Source organism: Pelodiscus sinensis, chromosome 19 (assembly GCF_049634645.1).
Source record: "Pelodiscus sinensis isolate JC-2024 chromosome 19, ASM4963464v1, whole genome shotgun sequence".
Taxonomy (NCBI): domain Eukaryota; kingdom Metazoa; phylum Chordata; order Testudines; family Trionychidae; genus Pelodiscus; species Pelodiscus sinensis.
Genome location: NC_134729.1, coordinates 17,254,703 through 17,278,856, shown reverse-complemented (window position 1 = coordinate 17,278,856; position 24,154 = coordinate 17,254,703). Strand labels below are relative to the sequence as shown.

Genomic DNA, 24,154 nt, shown 5'->3' with positions numbered 1-24,154 from the left:
CAGCCCGGGGCCCACCCCCGGGACGCACAGCGCATACGCTGCCCAGCCCGGCCTGGGCTGCTGGTGCAAGTGCCAGGTCATGCAGGGCCCCACAGCCGGGGGGGCAAGGGCACTGCAGGAGCCAGGCGCGCAGCTCCTGATGGCAGCTGTAAGGGACGCCGTGCACCCCTTACAGCTGCCATCAGGCGCCCCCTGTGGGTTGGCGCTCTGGGCAGCTGCCCAGCTCGCCCCTGCCTCCATCCGGCCCTGCGTGGGGCTCAACAGGCGGCCCAGGGATGGGATCCTTTGAACATGGCCTCCACAACGTGTCAAGCATTGAAAGACACAAGCAGATGGGCTGGCCAGAACAGGCGGGTACAGGGTGTCAGTGTTTCTAGCTCCCAGGGCAGAGGTGCTGGCTCCTTAGCCTTGTGGGCATGTGACTAACTGTCTCCCGGCTGCTACAACAGAATACAAGCCTGATCTGAGCCTGATCTGAAATAGCTGGTGAAAAGTTTGCAGATACAATCTTCACATTGATTGTACTTATACCTCAGTAAACTCCAGTGCTGTAGTGGCAGTTTTTGTTTGATTTGTTAAAATTGTGAAGCCAAAACAAAAAAAGGAGTCAATATAATGGTCTTCTGTTGATATACGCTTTAGTAGTTAAATTCCTGGACTTCATTTGCATAAAGCCGGACGGCGCCATTTTTAAATGCCGGCTAGTTCGGACCCCGTGCCGCACGGCTACACGCGGCATGGACTAGCTAGTTCGGATTAGGAAGCCTAAGCCGTCCGGCTTTATGCAAATGAAGCCCGGGAAATTCAAATCCCGGGCTTCATTTGCAACTCCGTATGACTACATTACCCCCCCTAGTTCGGACTAGGGGGGGTAGTGTAGACATACCCTAAGGGAGTTTTTCCTAATGTCCAACCTAAACCTCCCTTGCTGCAATTTAAACCCATTGATTCTTGTCCTGTCCTCAGGAACTTCAAAAGAAATCATTTTTCTGAAAGAATAGTGGAAGGGCTATATTTCAATTCTCACAAAAGGTGCACTTATTAATACAAGATAGCTTGCAACTGTACCCACCTATAATGAATAAGCTCATTAAAATTCAGGATTTTTGGTTATTCTGCTTTATTAAAAATTGCAGTAGAGGTCACTACTTTCTGACATTCACCCAATTTATCTTACAATATCAACAAAATATTTAATCTCAAATACTGTATCAAATACATTTAATGGTATTGGATATACTCATAGCTGGAACCTTCGGACAATACAACATGCTCCTAGAAATTTGTTTACTGAGCACAATCAGCTGTATTTGACACACATGAATTTAATTTTAATAAGTGTTGTAGAGTTCATCTCTCATCAGGTACCAGTTTATTAGTATTTAAGAAACTGAAGTCACACAGAATAGCACAGAAAGGTAAATACGCTACACAAAAGAAAATGAATACTGAATGTATACTGTTAAATGTAATATACTATCTTAGCATGGAAGTTAAAGTGTGGTCTTCAGATTTATCTGTATTGTACAGAAGTGGTCTATGTGCTTTCTACATGAGTGAAAAATGTGTTATCACAATGAAATCTACTGACACAATTAACCCTTTGGATACATATGTGCAGCACTCACTGAAGTCTGTAACAGCCAAATGTGGGTCCGGGAACAGAATTCAGCCTTAACATACTCATAACCCTTCCCCCCCCCAAAAAAAATAGTAGTAAAAAACCGATCTAGCCTTTGATTTCTTGAATGTAATCATGTTTCCATTTTGTTTTTAATTATTTTCAAGGCTAAATTGTCTTAGGCACATTAAAATAAGAAACTCCAACATTACACACTACTTTAGGACAATCCACTCTTGGTTAAAGTGCAGTTAGACTGGACATTAGTACTAGTTTGTACTTTAAAAAAAATCTTACTGCAAGATGTGATTAGACAAGGAGAGAGGAAAAATGAACAGGGGAAAGAGCGTGATATATATAAATAAGGCATCAAAATAAGGCATCAGAATTGTTGAGGTTACATCTCCTCAGATTGTAATTCAAGAACACGAGAATTTTAGTTATTGTAGCATTGTTTAGAAGTCCTATAAATATGGCAACAGTGATAAAAAGTGCATGTGTGGTTATGATTTATTTCAGAAGAGGAAATGAAGATCACATTGTGATAGAAGCCTTCCCTCCAACTTTAAGAAATCTACATCTGGTGTAGCCCATTTTCTCTGGTAACAGTGACTGTATTAGGGTTTTTTACATCTCACTTCTGAATAAGAAGTTTGCACATTGTAAGGAGAAAGCACCAAGTCTCAGAAATCTCCATCTGTAATTAATGTCTGCCAAAAGCAGCTTTCAAGATCTTTGCAAGGTTGAAGGTATGTTTATACAACTGGTTTGTAATTAAAGGTTTTACACCATGACAAAGTTTATAGAAACTGCATTACCCCCTTTTTCAAAAAAAGTTGTAATATTTTAGTATGATATCCTTACATTCATTTGTTACATTCATATTCTTAATACACCTATTAAATAGGTCACTATACTATAATGAGGATAGACTCCCAAAATACAGTACAGTTAGTGTCATTTGAAAAATGATTCAGATGAGTATAATACATACACACACACACAATCAATATTCCATTTTACATTCCATTTTCTCACAAGGATCAAACTATGCATCAGTTCAGACTGTACACCACACCCTGATCAGAGATTCTCACCATCACTAGAATATACATAGCTAATCTTTTGACTGGCTCATCCCAAATTAACAAGCATCCTGTCAATGAATATGGATATCTGCCAGCTTCACTGTAGGCCAGCCAACAGTAATCTATTTGCCACACACTAAAGAATTTATGATACCATGATGTGAACTGCCTCTAATGCTGGCACAACCTCATGCAGATTTGATTTCTGAATTTGTTAGACATAAAAATACCCAATGTGTGCCTAGAAAGTGTTTCTTTCCATTAACCCACAATATGCTAAACAAGGACACATTGAGTTATTCCTTCACATTGAGTTACTCCTTCATCTTTCTAAATGAGACGGAGCAGGTTGTATTACAAAATAATGCTAGTGTGTTGGAAATCCTTCTCTTACACAAAAGCTCAAAGTTGGCTTCTTAAAGAAACCCAAAGCACAGAAGCTCTCTTTAATGCGTGGCATTCTTATTTCCCCCCGAGTTTTAAAAAGTAGAGCAAAGCCAATCAGCCTCTGATCATTTTAATACCGGAAACCCGGTATATTTAGCAGTCAAGAAACTACCAAAGAATACTTGGCTATATTAAATTTTGTAACACTGCATTTCTATCACCACAGGTTCCTCTGAGAGATGACCTTTGTTTCCAAAGATATTCTGAAAGGCTAATCCAGAAAAAAAAAAATCAAATACAAGTTACATAATTATGTCAAAAGCCTTACAAAGTATTTACCATGTATTCTCTTAGACTGTTCTAAAGTACATTTCAAGTACGGTAGGGTGAAGTCAAACTGACTAGCAATCTGTCCATAAAAAATGTAAAACTAATGTTAAAGGGAGTTCAGCATTACACCTCTCTGAGGAAAGCAACCGTAGGTTCCACTGGGAAAGAAGAAACCCCCCCCCAAAAAAACCACAACTTACAAAAGGTGTGAAAGTACAACATATGGAAGAACGCAGCATTCTGAAGACTCAGCCCATCCACTAAAGATATTTACATGCTGATAAAAAAGTAAAAATATTTCACATTTTATATAAAAAAATTGATTGGTTCTCCATGATATACATTCAGCCCCAGTGCAGACTTGAAAGATCCCTACTGCTGTTTCTAGACGCTGTCTTCAGGGGTGAGATCAGTCTTCCGCAGTTCCCGTTTCTTTTTTTCTAGTATCTCTGTGTCAAATATTTCTCTTTCCCTGAAAGAAAAAGAAACAGAACATTGCACGGAGACTCTCATTAAAAATACACTTACCTTCTTCTTAAAGACATCAGAGGACAAAATACCCATTTGTCAATAGGAATATTTCCAACATGTAATCATTTCAACAGCTGGACAATGAAAGAAGCTAGCTTCACTATCATAAGTGGTCAGTCAAAGCACATTTTAAAAATGTAGGCAATTTAGAATAGGAATCTAAGTTATTTTTGAATGCCTGCAATCTTGGGCCTTCATTTTGTCTAGAAGTTTAGGTTTTTTTTATGTGGTAAAAATACAAACTACTTCGTAATTAAAAACAGATTACAGTTATGAACACCTAGGGAAAGGAGGTGGTTTGTAACTCTGAAATGTTCATAGTACTCAACAAAATGTTGCGGTTTCTCTTTCAAAAGTTTGCAACTGAATATGGACGGCTTTGAAATTTCACTTAGGCCACTCTTTCCTGCAACAATATCCACTCAGCACCATGAGGGATAATCATGCACCACAGAGCCTGTTACCGCAACCTACTTCTTAAGCTGTCCTATGGTCAACTGAAATTAGAGCAGCCTATAGATTGCTCTAACGTCAGACAGAGGGATATGGTCCCTAAAAGCCCACATGTCAGCAGAGAATTGGCCTAGGGAGGCTTCATTCCGTCCCCTCCCCATGCCAAATTCACTTCCTCCCATGGTATGTCCCTTTATGCCAGGGAGGAGGCTGGCAAAGGCACACTCCACTGGCGCTATGTCAATTAATAATTATGCTCTACCATCAGAGTTCACAACTGGACAGCTGCAGCAACATTACAACTTCTATGTCACTCAGCACAAAGGGGAGTGAAGCGGGTCAGAGACTCCAGCCCCCCCACCCCCCTTTTTTTTAAGTTACAGATGAAAAGCCAAAGGCTAAGGTTTTTAAAGAGTTACAATTACTGACAAATTGAGTTATAATTGCTGAGCATAAAAATCTTACTTTAAATCTGAATATACTGCAATTTTTTCCCCAAAAGTTGAGGGAATAGCAAGGTAAAACCTAATGACTACTATTTCCTTATGAACTAGAAGTTGGGGCTATGCGCTATTTTTTGTGTGCAAAAGTAAGCAAATCAGGCTAATTTCTAGGCAAAAAATCTGACAAGTAAAATTCTGGAGATTACACTAAACCACCATACCTTTTGCTGACAGATGGTCCCTTTATGTACTTTTCCTCTGCTTTCTTGTAGTCTATATCATCCACAGCAGAAATTGCATAAATGATGGCCTGTAAGAAAACTTTAGTTTATTGACGCCAGTGGAACATTACAGTTTAAAGTTATATCCTATTTAGTAAACTTTGCTCATCCTGTTTTTGACAAGTATATATTTAAAGGTATCAAATTCAGGAAATAAACTTTCCTGTAACACACGTGGATGGACCTTTTGCAGCCATAGAGCTAGAAGTTTAAATTTACTTTTAAAAGAAACGCTTTAGTTTCTATAGAAGTTGGAAAAGTTCCTTAAGGGGAATTTTCAAGTATTTTTTATAAGCTACATAATAGATGTATTCAAAGAGTTTAGGAAACATTGTGTTGTGTAGTTTTTTAAAAATGCACAGATTAGAATAAAAATATTCCAGAAATAAATTATAATTAGCATTATTCTGTTACCTTTAGGGAAGACAGTAGTGTCTCTCACAGACACCAGAAATACATAAGCTCAGGGAAGCTATTGCATAGTGCTCTTATTATGCATCAACGGTTTGTCAAAAACAACCTTAGTGTTTGATACTTAAATTGGGGCTTACATGAAGTTTCAGAATAAATCATGCTGGACAATGATTTTAAAATGGAACGTGCTGCCGTTACGCTGGTGTGCATACTCACTTTTCCATAAGATAGCAACACCGAGGAGACAGCCTATAATGCTAATTTGAAAAAAAATTCAAATAATATTTACAATATATACATATAAGCTTTCAGATTGCTGTGCTGAACCAAATGTACAGTTTTGACTTCCGAAGGCTAAGGCACAGACACATGATTTAATAATAATTTTGAAACTTTTAATCTTAGTTGCCTAAATCCAGAGTCAGGCACTTAATTCGAAGAACCTAAGATTTTAAACTTGCCTTGCTCAAATGTCACTCAATGACTGTAGAACATTAAGCAAGTCTCTGAACCAAGATCTAACAGTAGTAAGATGTTTACTTACTTCAGGTAAAAGGACATCCAAAATAAATTTTATTCTATCCCCATTTTTTACATCCAACTTCCTAGTGTCTATTTCATGACAGACTTCTTGCAAATAATTCACCACGAGGTCCAACTGTTCTTCATCCTCAAGGTAGGTCTCACAGGTCATATACTGACTTGAATTCAGAAATTCTCTTAGCCACCTGGACTGCTTTTTGCTTTTCAGAATAGCCACAAGATGCTCTTCTGCCCCCTTTGTCTTTACTATGAAGTCAACGATCTTTGAGTTGGCTTTGTCTCTGGCAGCTCTTGTTCTATCAGGAAGAACTTTCTTGGAAGGCAAGATAGGTGTAGTTTCTGACACAGATTCTTCAAGGTCTTCTTCTGCGATGTTTGGGAAGGACATTGGTACTCTACCTTGATTAACTTCTTTTCTAACGGGATAGCCTGAAAGAAAAGCCAGTCTTAAGTAACTGCACCCAAATAAATGCAAAGAAGAAAAATAAAAATATCTGATTCAGGAAGAGAAACCTTTACTATGCCAGAAAAGAAACTAAAGAATTGAAATGTGGATAGAAGTGGTTTGGAAATTAATTCGTTCTCCGAACCTAGGAGTTCCCATGATGAAGTGAGCCACTGGTTAATCTACTGTGGCATCAAGTTTTCATCTGCAGTTGTTAGATTGACAAAGAATGAAGGCACCCCATAAAGCACAATGTTGTTTGTGCGATTCTGGATGTCAGTGAGGTGGGGCTGGGTGAAGTAAAAAACACATACCACATGAACAATCTATGCCTAGCAAGAGTAGTATGGATTTCCCCACGCCCCATCCCTTTCTCTGGGGGCCGTACCGAAGGGAAGAGATGGAGGCAATGGGGTATTTCTGATCTACAACATTAAACAACTATTATTCATTTGCATAAGCATTGAAAAACGTGCTATAAAAACTGACCAATAGATTTTCATTGCCAAAATGAAGTTAAATTAAGGCAAGTTAACAGCATAAGTTTTAGGCATCCCTGAAGTATCGGCATGTTGTCAGAAAAACTTGAAGAATTAGGTAGATTGTCTAGGAAGACTTCTACCTGGCTGACATGAGGAAAAAACCCAGCCTCACCATGTCAATACTTACTGATATCATCAGCACAGTATTCCAAGAAGGATCCTGTAAAAGAACGACATCCTGAAAAAAAATAAAGGCATCTTTGTCAATCCAATCGGAACCTCTGAAAAATCAACTTTTGAGATTTTCTATGTAAAGGCTGCACCTAAAGGAACTTTACAGCTTTTAGGGAAATATGCTCAAGTTAAGGTGCTATAAATCAAGACATGATTCAACCATTAAAATATTTTGGTGAAATACCCATACAGTGTGCCAATTTTAAAACTGAGGAGATACTAACGATATTTATCAGATTAATCTTCCTCAACCTATGAAAGACATTCAACATATTTAACCACCACATGGCCCGTAACACAGCACCTTTCAACAGAGCATTTCAAAGCTTAAATACTTACTTGTTTGAGGATGTGGCCTAATGGTCTACTGCCAAAGCAGAGAGCCATGAGCACGTCACTTGCCTCAACTTCTTCCCCATCGATACGATGGGGAAACCTACTTTTCAAAGAGGCACTGTGAAGATCTGCCGGTCTCTGATGGACTATGTAAGTATTTTTTCAGGTCCCATGGTATTCAGCCCACAACAAGTAGCCCATGTGAAGCCCACAAAACATGGTGCCACAAAATTAGAACCCTCACACAGCTGACAACTGTGGGGAGGGGAGCAAAACAGGAATGTTTTAATCTTTGTACATTTTCTCTTGCAGACTTCATTTACTCTATATTAGAGAGTTTTTCTGAGTGAGGGAGCCAGTCCATCTATTTGTTCAAGAACTCCTCCTAAACAGCAAGAGCTAGGACCATCACATTTACTAGGCAGCTTCCTTTTATCATAACTTCAAAGCAAGATCAGGGTTTGCTTGTGCTAGGACAATGGGATATGCCTGGAATGCAATTGTTTTCCATGACATGGAAAGGAAGGGGGCTGCTAGCAGGGACAGTTATATTGTGTAATAATCACAGGAGAGCAGCCAATGGCCAGAGATGGGAACTGGGACAACTATACCCCATTGAGGTAGCAAGGAACAGCAGTGGAAATAAGTTTCCCACCCAGTCAGTGGTGGCCCCCGCCAGCTCCTGCACACGTTACACTCTCAGCCTCCTTTCATGTGCCCCCCCTGTGCCCAATCCTGACTCCTGCACCCCCCCCCCCCCCCCGCACCCTCCAGCCCCTTGCCCTGAAGGATCCAAGCAATGCCAGGTAAGTGTTCTACTACCTACTATATATTTTAGAGCGTTTATATGCAAGAGTTAGGACCACTAAATTTGGTATATAGCTCCCTCTATCATAAGATAAAGTAACATAGGGTTTGGTTGTGCCAGGAAAATGGGATTGCATCCCAGAAAACCAAACAGAAAAGAGACAGAATCACCAAATCAAGTACAGGCCTTAAAAGTGACACAAATGAGCAAATGTTGAAAGATTGAACCAAAATGAGCCACAAAAATAGGATGAACCTGGAATAGGATTACTTGTCAATAAACCTAACAGGAAAGAGATAAAATGGAGAACATTGGAGTACTGCTCTGTTTTAGCACAGCTAAATCAATGCTTAAGGTCTGAAAACTAGAAGAAAATGTTATTGGAAACCAAACTGACCATAGTCCTTTTTTGTTAAAACATAGCAAATCATAAGATTTTATAGGGATGAAGAAAATAAAACACACTTGATAAAAATTCACATTTTTAAAATTTACTAAAAAAAGTAGACAAATTTTAACAATCCCTTTTTAAAGAAAACTGCAACAAACATTAACTTCATAACGTAATACTGTATTTTTAAATAATACAATCATTTAAATTAAGCACGTACATTTTCCTTTTATTTTCCAACCCCCTCCCCCAAAACCTTAATTGAGTTAAGGTCTTGAGCAACGCTAAATAAATCTGCTAGTATTATAGAAACTAGAAAAAAAAAATCAGGTGTATATGTTTCTTCTGAGGATACAAAGCACCTAATTAGTCAAGACTCAGCATCTAGTGAGGTATAGTTATCACATGGGGGACAAAATGCTGTTCAAAAAGAAAGAGTTAAGTTCAGCCGGCAATAAATTCCAGGTCTCAAGTTTTCTACTCTACCACAGTGTCCTGTAAGAATAAAGGCTTCAGCTACACCAACAGACATGACTGGCATCCTTGATCCATTTCCTTACCTACTCTAATTCTGTAGTCAGCAATCAGTTTAATGCACCACTCGATTTCCTGGCTGTAGTCCTCTTTGGCTTTGTCCTACAATATATATATATAAAAAAAGTCAAGGGGTTGGATTTTTTTTAAAAACTCAATAATTCCTCCTCTCCTATCCAATCAAAAACAATGTGGAGACATTGTGTCAGTGATATTCTGCAACTGATTAATGTGTCCATTGCCATCATAAAATGGATGAACCTTGCTTAGGAAATTGCTTGTTTCTATTTCCAAGGGGAGAAATGGTTCCCAGGTTTTGGGATTGCTTTACAGAGGAATCCTAAGATTTCTTAAGGCTTGCAGAAGTCAAAGCCAACATGGTCTGAGCTTTGATCTCTCCCATCCTGCAACTAGTAGAGATGTAATAAAACTGAATCACTACTCATTGGCTTTTATCTGTTCTTTATTCCATAATACAGTTTCATGAAAATGTCCTTTTGCAAATCTATTGTTTGTATAACTTTTTTCAGCTGGAATGCAGTCTTGAACAAAGTAAATGTGAAGTCTGCTTCTTATTACTGTACTTACTGTTAGCTTCTGCTTTTCTTCACAGTCAAAGTGCTTTAGATTTTTGAGACCTGTTGAGAAACTGCATGAGCAAAACAAGAGGAACATAGTCAGTGCATGCAGACAAGCTTATATTCCCTCCTTCCCCTCAAATTCTACATCTTCCTGTATGTTAGGAATCAGAACTAGCTTGAGAATAGAATTTGCACCAGTTTTAATCCTTGTGAGCTACCAGTTTATATTCAAAGAACTGTTTGCTACCAAATCGTATTAGGCACAAGACAACCGATTTAGGAGAGACGTTGACAAGCTTTAAGAACTGCTATATTTAGTGGTCCTCCCAGAGATAAAGATGGCCACATGAAGACTGAAGTGCAAGTGTGAAGCTGCTTTGCAGAATTAAGCCAATCCATAAGGACAGGTACATCCACCTTTACTCAACATATGCGTTTTTGTAAAGTTGAGTATCCTTCTGTATGCTCTGCAACACACTGAACAAAGCCATGCACATTTTAAGGGGGGGGGGGATGGAAATCTGTAAAGATTGTTGGCAGTTGTAACAGGATGGACCAACTAATAACTACTTTATGGTTGGCCACCCTGAGCTTCAGTATTAGAAAAAGGATTCATGTTCTGAATCCCTCTATTCTGGTTAAGACAGCAAATTTCTAACAAATGGTAAATGAAGTTAGGAAACTAATCAATCAGAATCAACATATATAAACAACAAATACCCCTTTGCCTTCTTGGCATTCATACCACCTTCTATTAGCAGCACGTTTGCTTTCTTATATTTCCGCTTCACGCTTTTTATCTGTTGAAAATAAAGATGTGTTAACATACTAGAAACTTGATTGCTTAAAGCAATCACATTATTCCCACTTGCATCCTTATACACTGCTTCATTACTGTTACAGAAAGCAGATTCAACTTGACTCTCAGTGTCCAATAGGCAAACAAAGCTAACACAATGTGTACATTAAGAATAGCATGAGTGTACATTAAGAATAGCATGAGTGCACACGGCCCTGTTTGTTTGGTTTTTTAACTGAGTATATTCCCTTATTGCCTTACACTGGAAAAAAGTATAGTAGCATGATCAAAGTTACAAATTAAAGAGTAGGTAACTGATCATTTAGAATTATTTGTCTTTGGATGCTACTGTTAACACTGCATCATGATGTACATGAGTCATTCTTTCTTCATTAGAATAGTGTGACATTAACAGCCATAAGAGGGACCATATACTGGCTGTTTGACAAGTGGCAACATAACAGTACAATGAATAAGGAGGAACTCAGATTTTACTACCTAATAGAATGGGTTTCAATGGAGAATTTATCGTACGTTACAAAATTCTGAGGGTGAGCCTACACTGCACTCTTTGCTTGAAATAAGCTACTCACTTTGAGCTAGGCAAATTGTGTATCTTATTTTGAGATAATTTGTCTACACAGCACCAAATTTTGAAATAAACCACTATTCCAAAACATTCCTTAATCCTCATGGAACAAGGCTTACAGGGACGTTGGAATAGCACACCCGTTACTTCAAAAGATTTCAAATAACAGGCGCATTGTCAAGATGAGGAATAGCTATTTCAGGATACCAGAAATATCCTGAAATAGTGCCGCAGTGTAGATGTACCCTATGTGACTATCACCTTCTAGGAATCTGTAGCAATTGCTCTATTTTTAGAGACCAAAACTTGCAGCTAAAGAGTTTTCATCCTTAACATCGGTCTCTTACTTAAAGGTGACCTCTGGGAAAAAAATATTGGAGTTCTGCCCTTTTTCTACTTTATGGGATTTAAAGATTGTGTTAGAAGATTTTACAAAAATAGTTTTGCCCCTGCTCACTTTTGCATTCAAAATTTAAGTTCTCTTTACCCTGAAATATTACAGTGATTAGTGGATGAGGGAAAACATCACAAGAATCAAGACCGATAAGCAGCTTAGCAAAGCATTAATTTTCACTAGGGAGATAAAGCCTTGGGAAGTGGGTTGTTTTCTATTACAAAATATTTAATTCAAATGCCTAATGAGCACTTTGAATCTATAATAGTGGCATCTTTTGTCCATAGCCCTATTTAACTTAGTGGAAGTGAGCACTAATGAAACATTTGACACAACACCCTTCTGCACACACATCCAAAAGAAATTCTTCCAGCTAAACTAAAGAAGTCTAGCTTTGACATTCTTGATATTTTAAAAGATAAATTTCTTTTAGGTGGTCTCTATACACAAGAGGGGCATACAAATCCTTCACAGTTCATTTAGCAAGCTCAGATCTGCACCGCAATCCTTGCCATGTGAAAGCAAAAGTCTATCCTGCTTTCAGGTAGCATTTATTTTGAACAAACACAACATGGGGAAGAGGACTGAGTGTTCTCAACTCGCCCTGAAGTCAGTTGGGGCTGAACATTACTCAGTATAAGCCATTTAGGTTTCAGAATCAGACTCTCAGATCCCATTTTCAAAATAGAAGCAATGTGCTGTTCTTACCACTGCCGGCCAATATGGGTATCTTGGCAATTTGCACCAGACTAACATCCCTGGCTCAATTGAACATGGTTCTATGGCAAAAAAAATAAAATTAATTGGACTACATAATTAGACAAGTCATATTTGAACATCAGCGATGCTACACGAACAAGTAAGTCTCTAAAGTACCACCTTGTAAGTTACAGTAAGAAACAGGATATCTTTGTGCTGTGTATTGTTTCTGTGTTATGAGACAAGGAGAATAGATGCATCTGAGCTAGTCTCTACACTGGTCATTATTCTGTATGTTATCACCATGCCCTTTTGTTGTTACACCTTTAAGGTAAAATAGCCTAACATTTCCATCTCTGTTTGTATAAGAGTTTTTTTCCATGGCCCTAAATCACTCATCACCCTTCTCTTAATGCCTATACAATAGCCTTAAATTAAGATGGGTAACCTAATCTTTGTTCTTTGTATTCAAGAACAAAGTGCCCCACTGATTATATAATGACATTATAATTTTTTGGAATATGGATCAGATAGAGAAAAAGATTTGGCGAGGCTAAATGAGGGAGCCAAAGCAACAAGTATAGAAGTTTTTTGTGAACTATGCCTAAAGGGAAGCATAGTACGCAAAGTATATACTTCCAGCTCCATGGTGGGACTGGGTAACATACACATCCTCTGACATTCACTCACATCTGCAGTGAAAGGGGAAAAGACAAAAGTCATCGCATCACTAGCAGCTCTTTCCAAAGACTAGTTACATTCTCTTCTTACCTTGACGTAAAAGAATACTAGGAAGTTCTTCATCTTCCTCTTCATCCTCATCTACTAAAGTTGAGTCAAGAGACACACTTCCTGGAGAGCAAAACTTCAAAGACAGATCAGAGGATTCCAATCCTGTCAGTGAAGTGAGATAAGAATTGTTTTATCATGTTTTTCGGGTCATTAAGAATTACTATTAGGATATTTTTCAGATTGTTTTGAATGACTGAGTTCATTACCTTCATTCATTAAGCTATGAAAATTTGCCCTTGTGCATTCTACCCTAGGCACACCGGCATAATTCTATTAAATTCAAATGGAGTTATCAAACTTATATTGGTGTAAAATCAGAGGCTAGCCAGTGAATAGAGTTAAGAGCCTAAGAAATTAGGAAGGGGAGAGGAGCAGATTTCTCTAAACAAGTATCTGGAAACAATAAAAGTCTTTAAGAAAGAAAGGGGGGAGGGACTTTTGCTAAGGAAGAATCCTTATGGCTCAGAGAAAGGGAGAAAGTCAAAACACATGAGCTGCCTAAATTGAAGGAAACAGAATACATTTTAGACAGACAAGCTAATCTCATTTTAGACAGACAAGCTAGTAGCAATATGAGTATTGAAGAAATAATTATTCAAATATAAAATGCATGCAAATTAGTTCATGGGTATTTAGCCATATTATACAGCATGGCTTGCCCTTGGGCTGAAGAGCCTGGGACCAAGCGGATGCGGACTGCCAATTCTCTATGAAGGGTCAGGCAGAAAGTGGCTGCAATAAGGGGGAAGCATGGAAGACTACAGAGGAGTACCTACAGGGAAGACCCTGAGCGCAAAGGAAATGCTACATTTAGGAAGAACTGGGAGCAGCCTGCAGAAGCAGAAGGGACTCTGAACAGACCAAGGGAGTCTTGTCTGTAACTAGATGCTGGAGAGAGAACTTTTGCATTTTGTTTTTAACTTTATAAATTAAACCCTACAGAAGCCAATGGCAACCATACTGGGAAAAACCCTGTGCAGAGTGGATTTGGGGATCCAAGAAGGCAAACTGAGGTGAAGAGCTACATGAGGGACCGCCCTGAGGCCATAAGGAGATGCCATGAGGTGGCTACTTATCTGCATCATAATTCTACTACAACACACAACATGATCTATACAGATTAATCCATAAGTAAGAAGTTCAGTGATGATTCACACACTGGAGAGAGATAATATATCTATAAGCATGTACTAGCCAGCTTTTTTGCACAGTACAAAAAATTTAAAAAAAACAGCAAGCTATGCTTCAGCTTTGACCAAGACCATCTATGAAAAAAAATGCAATTGGAAGGAAGCATCTAAGCACTTGTCACTAATTTAATGAACTTCGTAACTGGAAATAGAACAGGCTTATTAATGCTCTTTAGAGCTGTGAATTCTGGAAAAATGGAATTCAAACAAAATCCGAAGGAGTGGCGAGCAAGGCAAGATGTGAAATTGAGTGCTCAAGATACAAGTATTATCTGCCTCTTTATAATAGTACACTTGTCAATGGATGTAGAAACTGTAGATATTCAAAGAGTAAAACATCAAGTAAAAGGATGGGAGACAAGTCAAGAATTAACACTGAAGAATTACAGGAGGAATTGACTAGGCATTAAAATATAAGCTTGCGTGATTTTCATATGAACTGTTCAGCGAAAGAACTAAAACCTTCAAAACAAATGTGTTAAGAAACTTATCAGTTACTATCAGAACACTAAAGGGCAGTAAAATCCTATCAATTAATGGAAGGTTTGGAAGTTCCCACTATAACGCTAAACTGCAAAACAGAGAGCTGTCTGGCACAGCTAAAAGTTAAAACATTTACTGAAGTAGAAATGACATCACGAGTACTGAAAGGGTACAACAGTGAACATCTTAACAGCTTATTAATAGGGAGATCCAATTATTATACCACTGTACGTTTTTCTTAAAATCTCACTGTTGTAATGATTATTGTTTTATGTCTGATATTTACATGGATAGGAGTTGTAAGCTTCCTAAATAAAAACAGCTAAATAAAAAATAAAATTTGGTGAATCACAGCTAGTACTGGTATATGATTCTGCATTATAACTCTCAAACCTAAACACTGCTTAAATGGAGAAAATGATGTTTCCCCCAAAGGGGACTACCTTCCTTCTAGCCAATATTTAAATTTCAGGGAAACTAAATAAAAAGGTTGGGTAGAGGCACTGGCCATGGTGGATGTTGGTATAAACTGCATATTCAGTTAACGCCTTCCCCAAGCTATTGCAACTTCCCACAAAAATAGGTAGTATTTGAGCATCAAGTCACATAAAGGTCCTAGTTCCCCCAATGAAACATTTACCTTCTTCGTCTTCATCAAAATCAGGTAGCTGACAGTTTTTAGCTTTATTCACAGGATTGTGTGAAATAGCCTGATTCTCTTTTTCAAGCTCAGAAAGAGGACTATCCAAAGAATCTTTGTGTTCAGAAGCACCAGATAAAGGTTCAGGACCACTTATACATCCCCTTTTTCTGCATGTTGGTGAAACTGCAGTAGTCTTTTGTTTCCAGCTAGCACACTTTGAATTCACTGTTTCTCTGCTCCCATCTAAAATTTTGATTTTCTTTGCTGGAGAGTCACTCTTGCCACTGATGTTATTCCCCAATTCAGGTGAGGCACACGTAATAGAAAAATCCAGCAATCTCTTTCTGGGTAGCCGCCTAACATTTGGTCTTTTTCCAACTGATATTAAAGTGGCAGAATTACAGGAAGAAGATATTGGGGTACTCTCACTAACAAAAGCACGTGCTGTATCATCTGGGAATTCAGTACGAGGAGATGAAGGTTCACCCGCATCTCTTGGTCTCTTTCTTCCTTTTGTACTTTTCTCATTCTTTTTTAGCAATGGGGAGACGTTTTTTCCTGTTTTGGACTTTTGCAACAATTCGGAATTTACTTTTTTCTGTTTTTTTAACGTTTTTACTTTTGATTTAAATGTCTTGCAGTGCTGGCTTTCTGACTGCCATGTCCTAGAAAAGTCCCCAGATTCAGATACTGACGATTTTGTTCCATTTCCACATGTTTTAGCTGCCTCCTCTGAACTGAGCTGACATTTTTGTTTGTTTTTTTCTGTATCAGTTTGTGGACTGGGTGTCTTTTGTTCCCTTTTTTCCTTCAAGGATTCACCTCCTTCCAATTCTATTTTTGGGGAAAATACTGGACATCTAGTCACAGAAGAAGGTAATGAAGTTATTTTATTCTCTTTCTGTGTTGATCGAGTAGTCTGTCTATCATCTGAAGACCGTACTTGTTTCGGAAAGTTACTCAAAATATCTAGAGCGATTTTAAGAGCTTTGCGATACTTCAGTTCTTCCACAGGATGCCTAGGCTTATTCTTCTGATCTGCTTAAAGAGATATCAAGAAGTAATGACTTTTCCTTTGTGTATTAAAAAGATAACATACTGTTTTTCTAGTGTCTCTTGCATGGTGCATCACAGAGCGCCTGGGCTGCCCCGCTGCCGGAGCCCCTCTGCGGCTTTACTCCGCGTCTTCCTGGTCTGCAGACCAGGGAGACGCGGAGCAGCTTTTCTCGCCCCGGAGTACACGGGCGGCGGGACCGCGAGGTCCTGCAGTCCGTGTCCTCCGGGGCGAGAAAAGCCCCGTTAGTACCTGGAAGTCGGGGACTGCCTGTATACCCGGCGTATAAGACGACCCCCGATTTTTTGGGGATGTTTTTTAGCATAAAAAGTCGTCTTATACGCCGGAAAATACGGTAATAATAATAATGTATTTTCCCTTTTTCTACAAAATAACTACTATGAATATGTAATCATGAGGGGGCGCAATTTTATATTCTTACCTCGGGCGCAAAATTAGCTAGTTACGGCACTGCTGATTTTGGAAGCCTCACTGGGAATTGCATGAGTCAGGTATGTAGCTATCCACCCATCTATTTCACCCTTTCCTACTGGTCATGAAAATTATTAAAGCTTTAAAATTACTCCACCTAATTCAGAGGCAATTCTTTGTATGTGCTCTTTCTCCAATGGCTCAGTGTCGGTACTGTTCACATTAGTCCTGAAAATACAGTAAAATTATTCTAGAGTATTAAATTGGTAATGACATTACATTAAGAAGTTTTGTTTTCTTTAGGCCATAAGAAATCAAAATACTGAGGAACCGATATTGATTAGCAGAACACAACTATCACATTGAGAGGAAAAAACCAGCATAATTTGCTGATTAGCGTGGACCGTAAAGACAATACAGTAAACTTCCGATAATCCGGCACCTTTAGGACCCAGGGGGTGCCGGATTATCAGATATGCCGGACTATCAGAAGGGGGGGCTATGAGGGGTCTGGAGTGGGGTGGAAGGGGATGCCACCCCAGACCCCTCATAGCCCCCCCTTACGATAGTCCGGCTCTGCCCCAGGCGTCCCTGATTCAGCCGCTGCTGATCAGTTTCAGCAGCAGCTGAACCGGGGATGCCTGCAATAGAGCAGCTAGGGTGCTGCCGGGTTGGTCCTGCAGCGCCGAGGGGTGGCGCTACGGCACCAACCCAGCGGCACTCCAGCTTCTCTTGGGGATACGTGGGACAGAGCAGCTGGGGTACTGCCGGGTTGGTCACGCAGCGTCAAAGGACGGCGCTACGGGACCAACCCGGCAGTACCCCAGCTGCTCTGTCCCAGGCGTCCCCAAGAGCAGCTGGAGTGCTGCTGGGTTGGTGCCGTAGCGCCACCCCTCGGTGCTGTGGGACCAAGCCGGCAGCACTCCAGCTGCTCTGCCCCAGGCGTCCCCAAGAGTAGCCGGGGTGCTGCCAGGTTGGTCCCGCAGCCCCGAGGGGCAGCGCTACGAGACCAACCCGGCAGCACCCCAGCTGCTCTGCTCCTGGCTTCCCCGATTCAGCTGCTGGTCAGTTTCAGCAGCAGCAGAATGAGGGAAGCCTGTCCGGCTGCCCCAGGACTTCCGGGTTCCTGATGGTGCCAGACCATCAGGAGTCCCGGAGCACTGGATGCCGGACTAATGGAGTTTTACTGTAATAGAATGAAGATCTTGACTGGTAAGGTAGAATACATCAAGTCCACAATCTAAAATATTTCAATGATTATATATATTCTGCAGTAAACAAAATAAGAAACTTTATCTTTTGCCTTCTGAAATATCAGGAGACTTTGGTACTTTTAAATGATCATGAAACAGGTTTCAAAACCAAGTCTAGAACACATTAAGAATGGCATGTTAGTACAATTCTTCAACAGTCATAAGGTTTTATGCACTTAAAACCTATCCCACAAGACACTTTAAAAATCAATTATCTTGTTTTAGAGACAGTTTCAGGAACCAGTGATTATAGATTTGCCACATTTTCACTCTTAAATAAAAGAGGATTACAGGCAGTCCCCGGGTTACATGGATCCGACTTACATCAGATCCCTACTTACAAACGTGGTGAGGCAACCCCGCACTAGCTGCTTCCCCCCAGCAGACCAGGGAGACGCAAAGCTAGAACCCCTCCCAGCAGAGTAGGGAGACGTGGAGAGGCTTTTCTCAGCAGACACCTCAGCTTGAGAATAAAGGACTGAGGGAAGTGAGGTGTGGGAGAATAAAACTGAGCTCTGGAGAAATGTTTGGCTAGAGTTTCCCCTACAATATGTACCAGTTCCGACTTACATACAAATTCAACTTAAGAACAAACCTACAGTCCCTATCTTGTACATAACCCAGGGACTGCCTGTAATGACAAGGGTACTTAACTGTTCTTCCAGGCCAAGTATTTCAACTTTGAAAGAGGCTGCTTTTGCTTTAGAAACAACTGGTTTTCTGGATGTTCTGATTTTGGATAAAACCTAAATGAAGAAAAGCATCATTTTTTACAGCCATGCACACAATTTTTCATATGAGTAAAGATGGCATAGATAGAACATGCACTCCAAGTGAAAGCATGGGGAGAAACTCAGATAGCTATGATATAAGGAAGAATCTAGTCCTAGCTATAGCTGATATAATATGCAATTAAATCCATTTTACATTAAGTATTCCTCCTCTCCACGTAATTTTTAACATTATTTGCATGTCAAGCCATTTAACACAGGGGTGGGGCACCTTCTTGGGGTTGGGGGCCACGCCCAACTTAGAAGCAAAACAAAAATTCCAAACACTCAGTGACGTGTCTCTCGCCTGAGAAGGGAAAAGACACTCCAACATGCCTCTCGCACACCAGAGCCGAGGGCACCCAGCCTAGCAGACGTGTGCTCCAGCCCCACAGTAGGGCAGCAGGAGAACTGGAGCACCAGCATGGGATCCCCAATCTGGGGGGAACTCTGAGCCAGGAGGGCCAGATCCAGGCTAGCTGGAGGCTGCATCTGGCCCTTGTGCCTGAGGTTCCCCACCTCTGATTTAACAGAGCAGCACCACTTCTGTGCACTAATGTCCCTGAAGCCTTGCAAAGTAGCATCCAAAAATCAGTCTTAGCTTTTACTTAAAACAGATAGCATTGTCTCAAATTGTAATTGTTTTTTTAAGGAGCATTTGCTAAAGTTTATAGATTTGGACCTACTTTATAAAAATTATGTTTGATTAGAAGATGCCATATCACCCCATGGAAACAAACGTTCCACGAATGTTGTAAGAGGCTATTTTAAGAAAACTAATTTCACAGAAGGTGGACGTAGAAAAGATTCTATTCAATCAAGTCTGTCCCCTAGCAGGGTATAAGCTTTAACAGAGTCAAAAGGCCATAAAGTTTCATATTTTTCCTCTGAAGGCCTTTTTCTATTCTTGTTATTTCTCACACTTGCTGAACTGAAAACAGACAGAACCAATTTGCTTTCTAACCTGTCTAGAGACTGAACCATTTTCAAATAAAAATAGTATGTGTTTATATCAGCCTGGAAAGAAATTTCAGCTAAGCCACAGAGAAAACTGTGCTGCCACAACTAACTCATAGAAAGTCCAGAGATTTGGATTGGTCAAACTAATTGAGGTTAAGATAAATGTACTCGCTTTCTTTGATTTAGCGTATTTTGATACATTATTTTAGTCTGCTCTTTTCTGCAGCAGATCAACACAAAAGGTGCATTTTATATTCACGACGCCAACTTCTCTTCCTCGTTGTCCCAATCATCATTTGGTTTTGATTCATGCTCTTTGAATGAAATCTGAAGTGAATAGGTCTGGAGCATCTTGTGAATACAAGAAAACTATTTCACAGAATATGTTTGCTAATGCAACAGTGCTGGTATTCCTTTCCTCAACCCGTTTCTATGCCCAATAAAACTCTAAAAAGAAAACGTGCACAAAAATTTTGTATTTATATCACATGTACTATGGTGGCATGTTAGTGTCTTTATTTTGGCACATACACAGTTCCTGCAAAACTTGATATGACAGGAGCGAACAAATTAAAATCTCTCTTGTTGAATACAAGGTTAATAACAATACATCTTATGAGTATCCTTCTGATTTTTATACCCAAATCTGCTAGGAAATCATAATTTCTAAGGAAGATTTGTTGCTCTCAGTCCAAATTCTTTTGGCCTAGGTAATTCATTTCTGGTGTGATCGCCAAACAGCGAGTTTCAAATAGAGTAAGTTGCTTTGGTTTTGATCACATATCTTATGATCACATGATCTTTTCTGTATATCTTGAGGGTGGGAGAAAAACCTGCACAACGTTTCTCCTCGTTACTATACCTATTCATATTGTAAGCATAATGCTCTCACCTTTGCTGGCCATAAACGGTTCTTCCATTTGCACAGGATATATTCTTGATCTGTCATTATCGTGCTTCATGTAGAATGACCCAAGGTAACTTCTGCCAGGCTCAGTGTATTCTGAAACACGATTGATATTACATGGATCTCTAAGTATAAGTCTTTTTACAACTCAATTTACTTTATGAAGTAAGAGTCATGTAATATCTCAAAACAATTTACTCTTACACAATTATCGCTTTTTGAATATTGTAGATTTCTGTTACATTTCACCCATTTGCTTTGTACATACACTTCTCAGAATTAATAGCTATCCTTGATAATACTAATGTACAAAGTACAAATCATTCTAGACTAGTGCAACACACTAACCATGTTTTTTAGGTTGCTAGAGTGGTCCTGTTGTACTGAGGAATCTAATAGTGAGAACCTACAAATGAGAACAAAATAACGGCATTTCAATTATCAGTGTTCTCTGTGGGTGTGTCTAGACTTCAGGGATTTTTCGAAAAAAAGTGGCCGTTTTTCGAAAAATCTTTACCTGCATCTAGACTGCTGCTACATTCTTTCGAAAGTAAATCGAAAGAATGCGGCAGTTTTTTCGACCGCGGAAAACCACATTTTACGAGGAATAACGCCTTTTTTCGAAAGTGCTGTTTCGAAAAAAGGTGCTATGTAATGCAAACTGTGCTTTTTTGAAAGAGAGCATCCAGACTGGCTGTAGTCTAGATGCTCTTTTTTGAAAGAGGCTTGCAGTCTAGACGTAGCCTGAAGTTGTGCACTTGGGTGGCCACACAGGAAAGATTCAAATGCTGCCCCGTTGATTAACAATGCGCCCACAGTTGAGAGCATGTGTTTCTTCTGGTGGGCACACATGCCTTGGTGCACATAACATTTACTCTGCACATGGATGAAAAAAATTAAGAGGAAACATTATCAGTGCAGTCCAGTGCATGCTAGAGGATAACAGCGTACCTGTTTAGTTTGTCCATTGACTTATTTGGAAAGGATTTTTTACCAAATTCTGATAATCAGCATTTCTACAAAATACCCAAATAGTCTAATTTATAGCATTGCAAAGTGAGTGCTTCCCAGGTTTCTCTAGGTAAATTGTTACATCCTGCAACTTGTGTCAAAATTGGCAATCTTTTTTGAGGCTTATTTAGAGAATATGAATTTTTCAGATTAAAAATGTTTTACATGTTAGTTAGAGACTTGAAAAATTCAATCAATTACATATTAAGAGCCAGAATGTTCACATACTTACAAGGCTGAAGACTTAATTTACATGAAATATTGTTCTTTGGTCCTACAGGTGAAAGGCTAAGAGTGAAAAGTAAAGTGTAATTACCATATTTAAAATGTAAAACCTAAAGGAGACCATACTGTACTTCTTACCTTGTTTAAGTTAGGACAAACGCCACTGTAATCTGAAATGTGAGATATTTACAAATAACTCCCTTGTGTTTTGTGTTCCCTTTCTGGAGGCAATTTTGCCCTTTGGATAGATTACATCCTACTTCTTAACTCAAACACAGGCACCTTATCAGCACTAAACAAGTTATATTATTTTTAGTCTTGCTAAAAAATTAAGATATAATTGCTACATACGAGACTCAGAGGGTTAGACGTGTATGTCTTTTTTCTTGCAGATACAGACTAACATTTATTTAGGCATAAGCTTTCATGGGTAAAAACAAACCATGTCAGATTCACTCTATGCATCTAAGTGGTTTTTATCCACAAAAGCTTATGCCCCAATCTGTTAAGTCTTTAAGATGCCACAAGACTCCTTGTTGTTTTTATATTCATTACATTAGAGCAGAAATAGCACTTTAATTCCTAGCTCAGAACAACCCAAACATGCCGCTTCCACTTTTATTCTGCCTCCCTTTGTTTTGCTGTACTCCAGTGAAATTTCACTCATGCCAAAAAGCTGCCACAGGAAACATGGGCTACTGCACAGAAACAAGGTTCAGCCCAGCAGTCTACCACAAATATACCTCATCAGTGCCAGACGAGCATGTGCAGAGCGAGAGTCCAGCACAGAATCTGGCCCCCCGGAAACACAGTGCCAAGCCAGAAGAGACACCCCTCCCCACAAGTCCCAACCCATCCTCAGGAAAATTAATGCCTGGGGATGGGGGGGGGGGGGGGCTAAGGGAGGGAATGACAGCTGATGTCAGACAGCTGGGGGGAGGGGAGGGGAGAGAAAACAAAAGGGCCCTTTAAAGTCTCCCCCCCCCAGGGAAAGGGGAGGGTTTTAAACTTCATACAGCCCAGCCCAGCTTTACTAGGAAGAGGGGCTGAGCCCCCACTGACACCCCCTTTGTGAGGGTGCAGGCAAGGGGGGGGTGAGGGCAGTGCCATGACACCTCCTGAGGTGGGCTGACTCATTTGACCCCCCCCCTTCAGAAGGGCCCCATCCCTCCCCAATTCCTCCAGACCCCCATGCTGGGGGGGGACCCTGGGGGTGCACAGGAGAAGGGGGGGTCAGGGACACCCCCTAAGATGAGCAGTTTGCCCCCCCAAATTCCTCCAGACCCCCATGCTGGGGGGGGACCCTGGGGGTGCACAGGAGAAGGGGGGGTCAGGGACACCCCCTAAGATGAGCAGTTTGCCCCCCCCAAATTCCTCCAGACCCCCATGCTGGGGGGGACCCTGGGGGTGCACAGGAGAAGGGGGGGTCAGGGACACCCCCTAAGATGAGCAGTTTGCCCCCCCCCAAATTCCTCCAGACCCCCATGCTGGGGGGGGACCCTGGGGGTGCACAGGAGAAGGGGGTGTCAGGGACACCCCCTAAGATGAGCAGTTTGCCCCCCCCCAAATTCCTCCAGACCCCCATGCTGGGGGGGACCCTGGGGGTGCGCGGGAGAAGGGGGAGGGGCCCCCCTGCAGGGCCCCTCTCCCGCGGGCGACCCCACCCGGAAGCTGGAGACCCCCCAGGACCAAGCCGCCCCCCCCTCTGTTACCTCAGAGCTCTACGCAGCCAGGACTCAGCGACCCAGCCCCGCCCACTTCGCCCGCCGCGCGCGAGCGTGAGCAGGACGCAGCCGCCCGGGCCCCGCCCACCCTATCCAGCCTCGTTCTGGCCCCGCCCCAACAGCTCTTCCGCGCGCCACGCCGCGGCCCCGCCCACCCCAGGGCCCGTCCGCTTTCCAACCTGGCGCTCGCGGGCGGAGGCGGCGAGGAGAGGAGAGGCGGGGAAAAGCGCGGGCGGCCAATCAGAAGGCGGGTCTTCCTTTGAGCCCGCCCCTCCTCCGCTGGACTTGGGCTCCGGTCCGCCTCGCCCTACCCCCCCCCTCCCCACT

General features: G+C 40.9%; 1 protein-coding gene across 9 annotated transcripts; it reads right to left on the bottom strand.

The window, feature by feature from the left end:
* Window positions 1–1,103: 1,103 nt before the first annotated feature.
* PWWP3A (PWWP domain containing 3A, DNA repair factor) lies at window positions 1,104–24,154 on the bottom strand. 9 transcript variants are annotated; one of them, XM_075902679.1, is made up of 16 exons: window positions 24,007–24,131; window positions 22,242–22,273; window positions 21,216–21,273; window positions 20,853–20,963; window positions 18,885–18,976; window positions 17,135–17,205; window positions 15,489–16,529; window positions 13,155–13,277; window positions 12,393–12,463; window positions 10,623–10,702; window positions 9,910–9,970; window positions 9,348–9,423; window positions 7,206–7,256; window positions 6,093–6,520; window positions 5,075–5,163; window positions 1,104–3,898 (listed from the first exon to the last, which is right to left on the bottom strand). In XM_075902679.1, exons 4-16 carry the CDS (start codon window positions 20,907–20,909, stop codon window positions 3,811–3,813), a joined length of 2,328 nt encoding a protein of 775 aa, XP_075758794.1. In that variant the 5' UTR covers window positions 20,910–20,963; window positions 21,216–21,273; window positions 22,242–22,273; window positions 24,007–24,131; the 3' UTR covers window positions 1,104–3,810. The 9 variants fall into 9 exon arrangements, with proteins under 9 accessions (XP_075758794.1, XP_075758793.1, XP_075758799.1 ...); XM_075902678.1 differs by lacking the exon at window positions 24,007–24,131 and adding an exon at window positions 23,816–23,856; XM_075902684.1 differs by lacking the exon at window positions 21,216–21,273.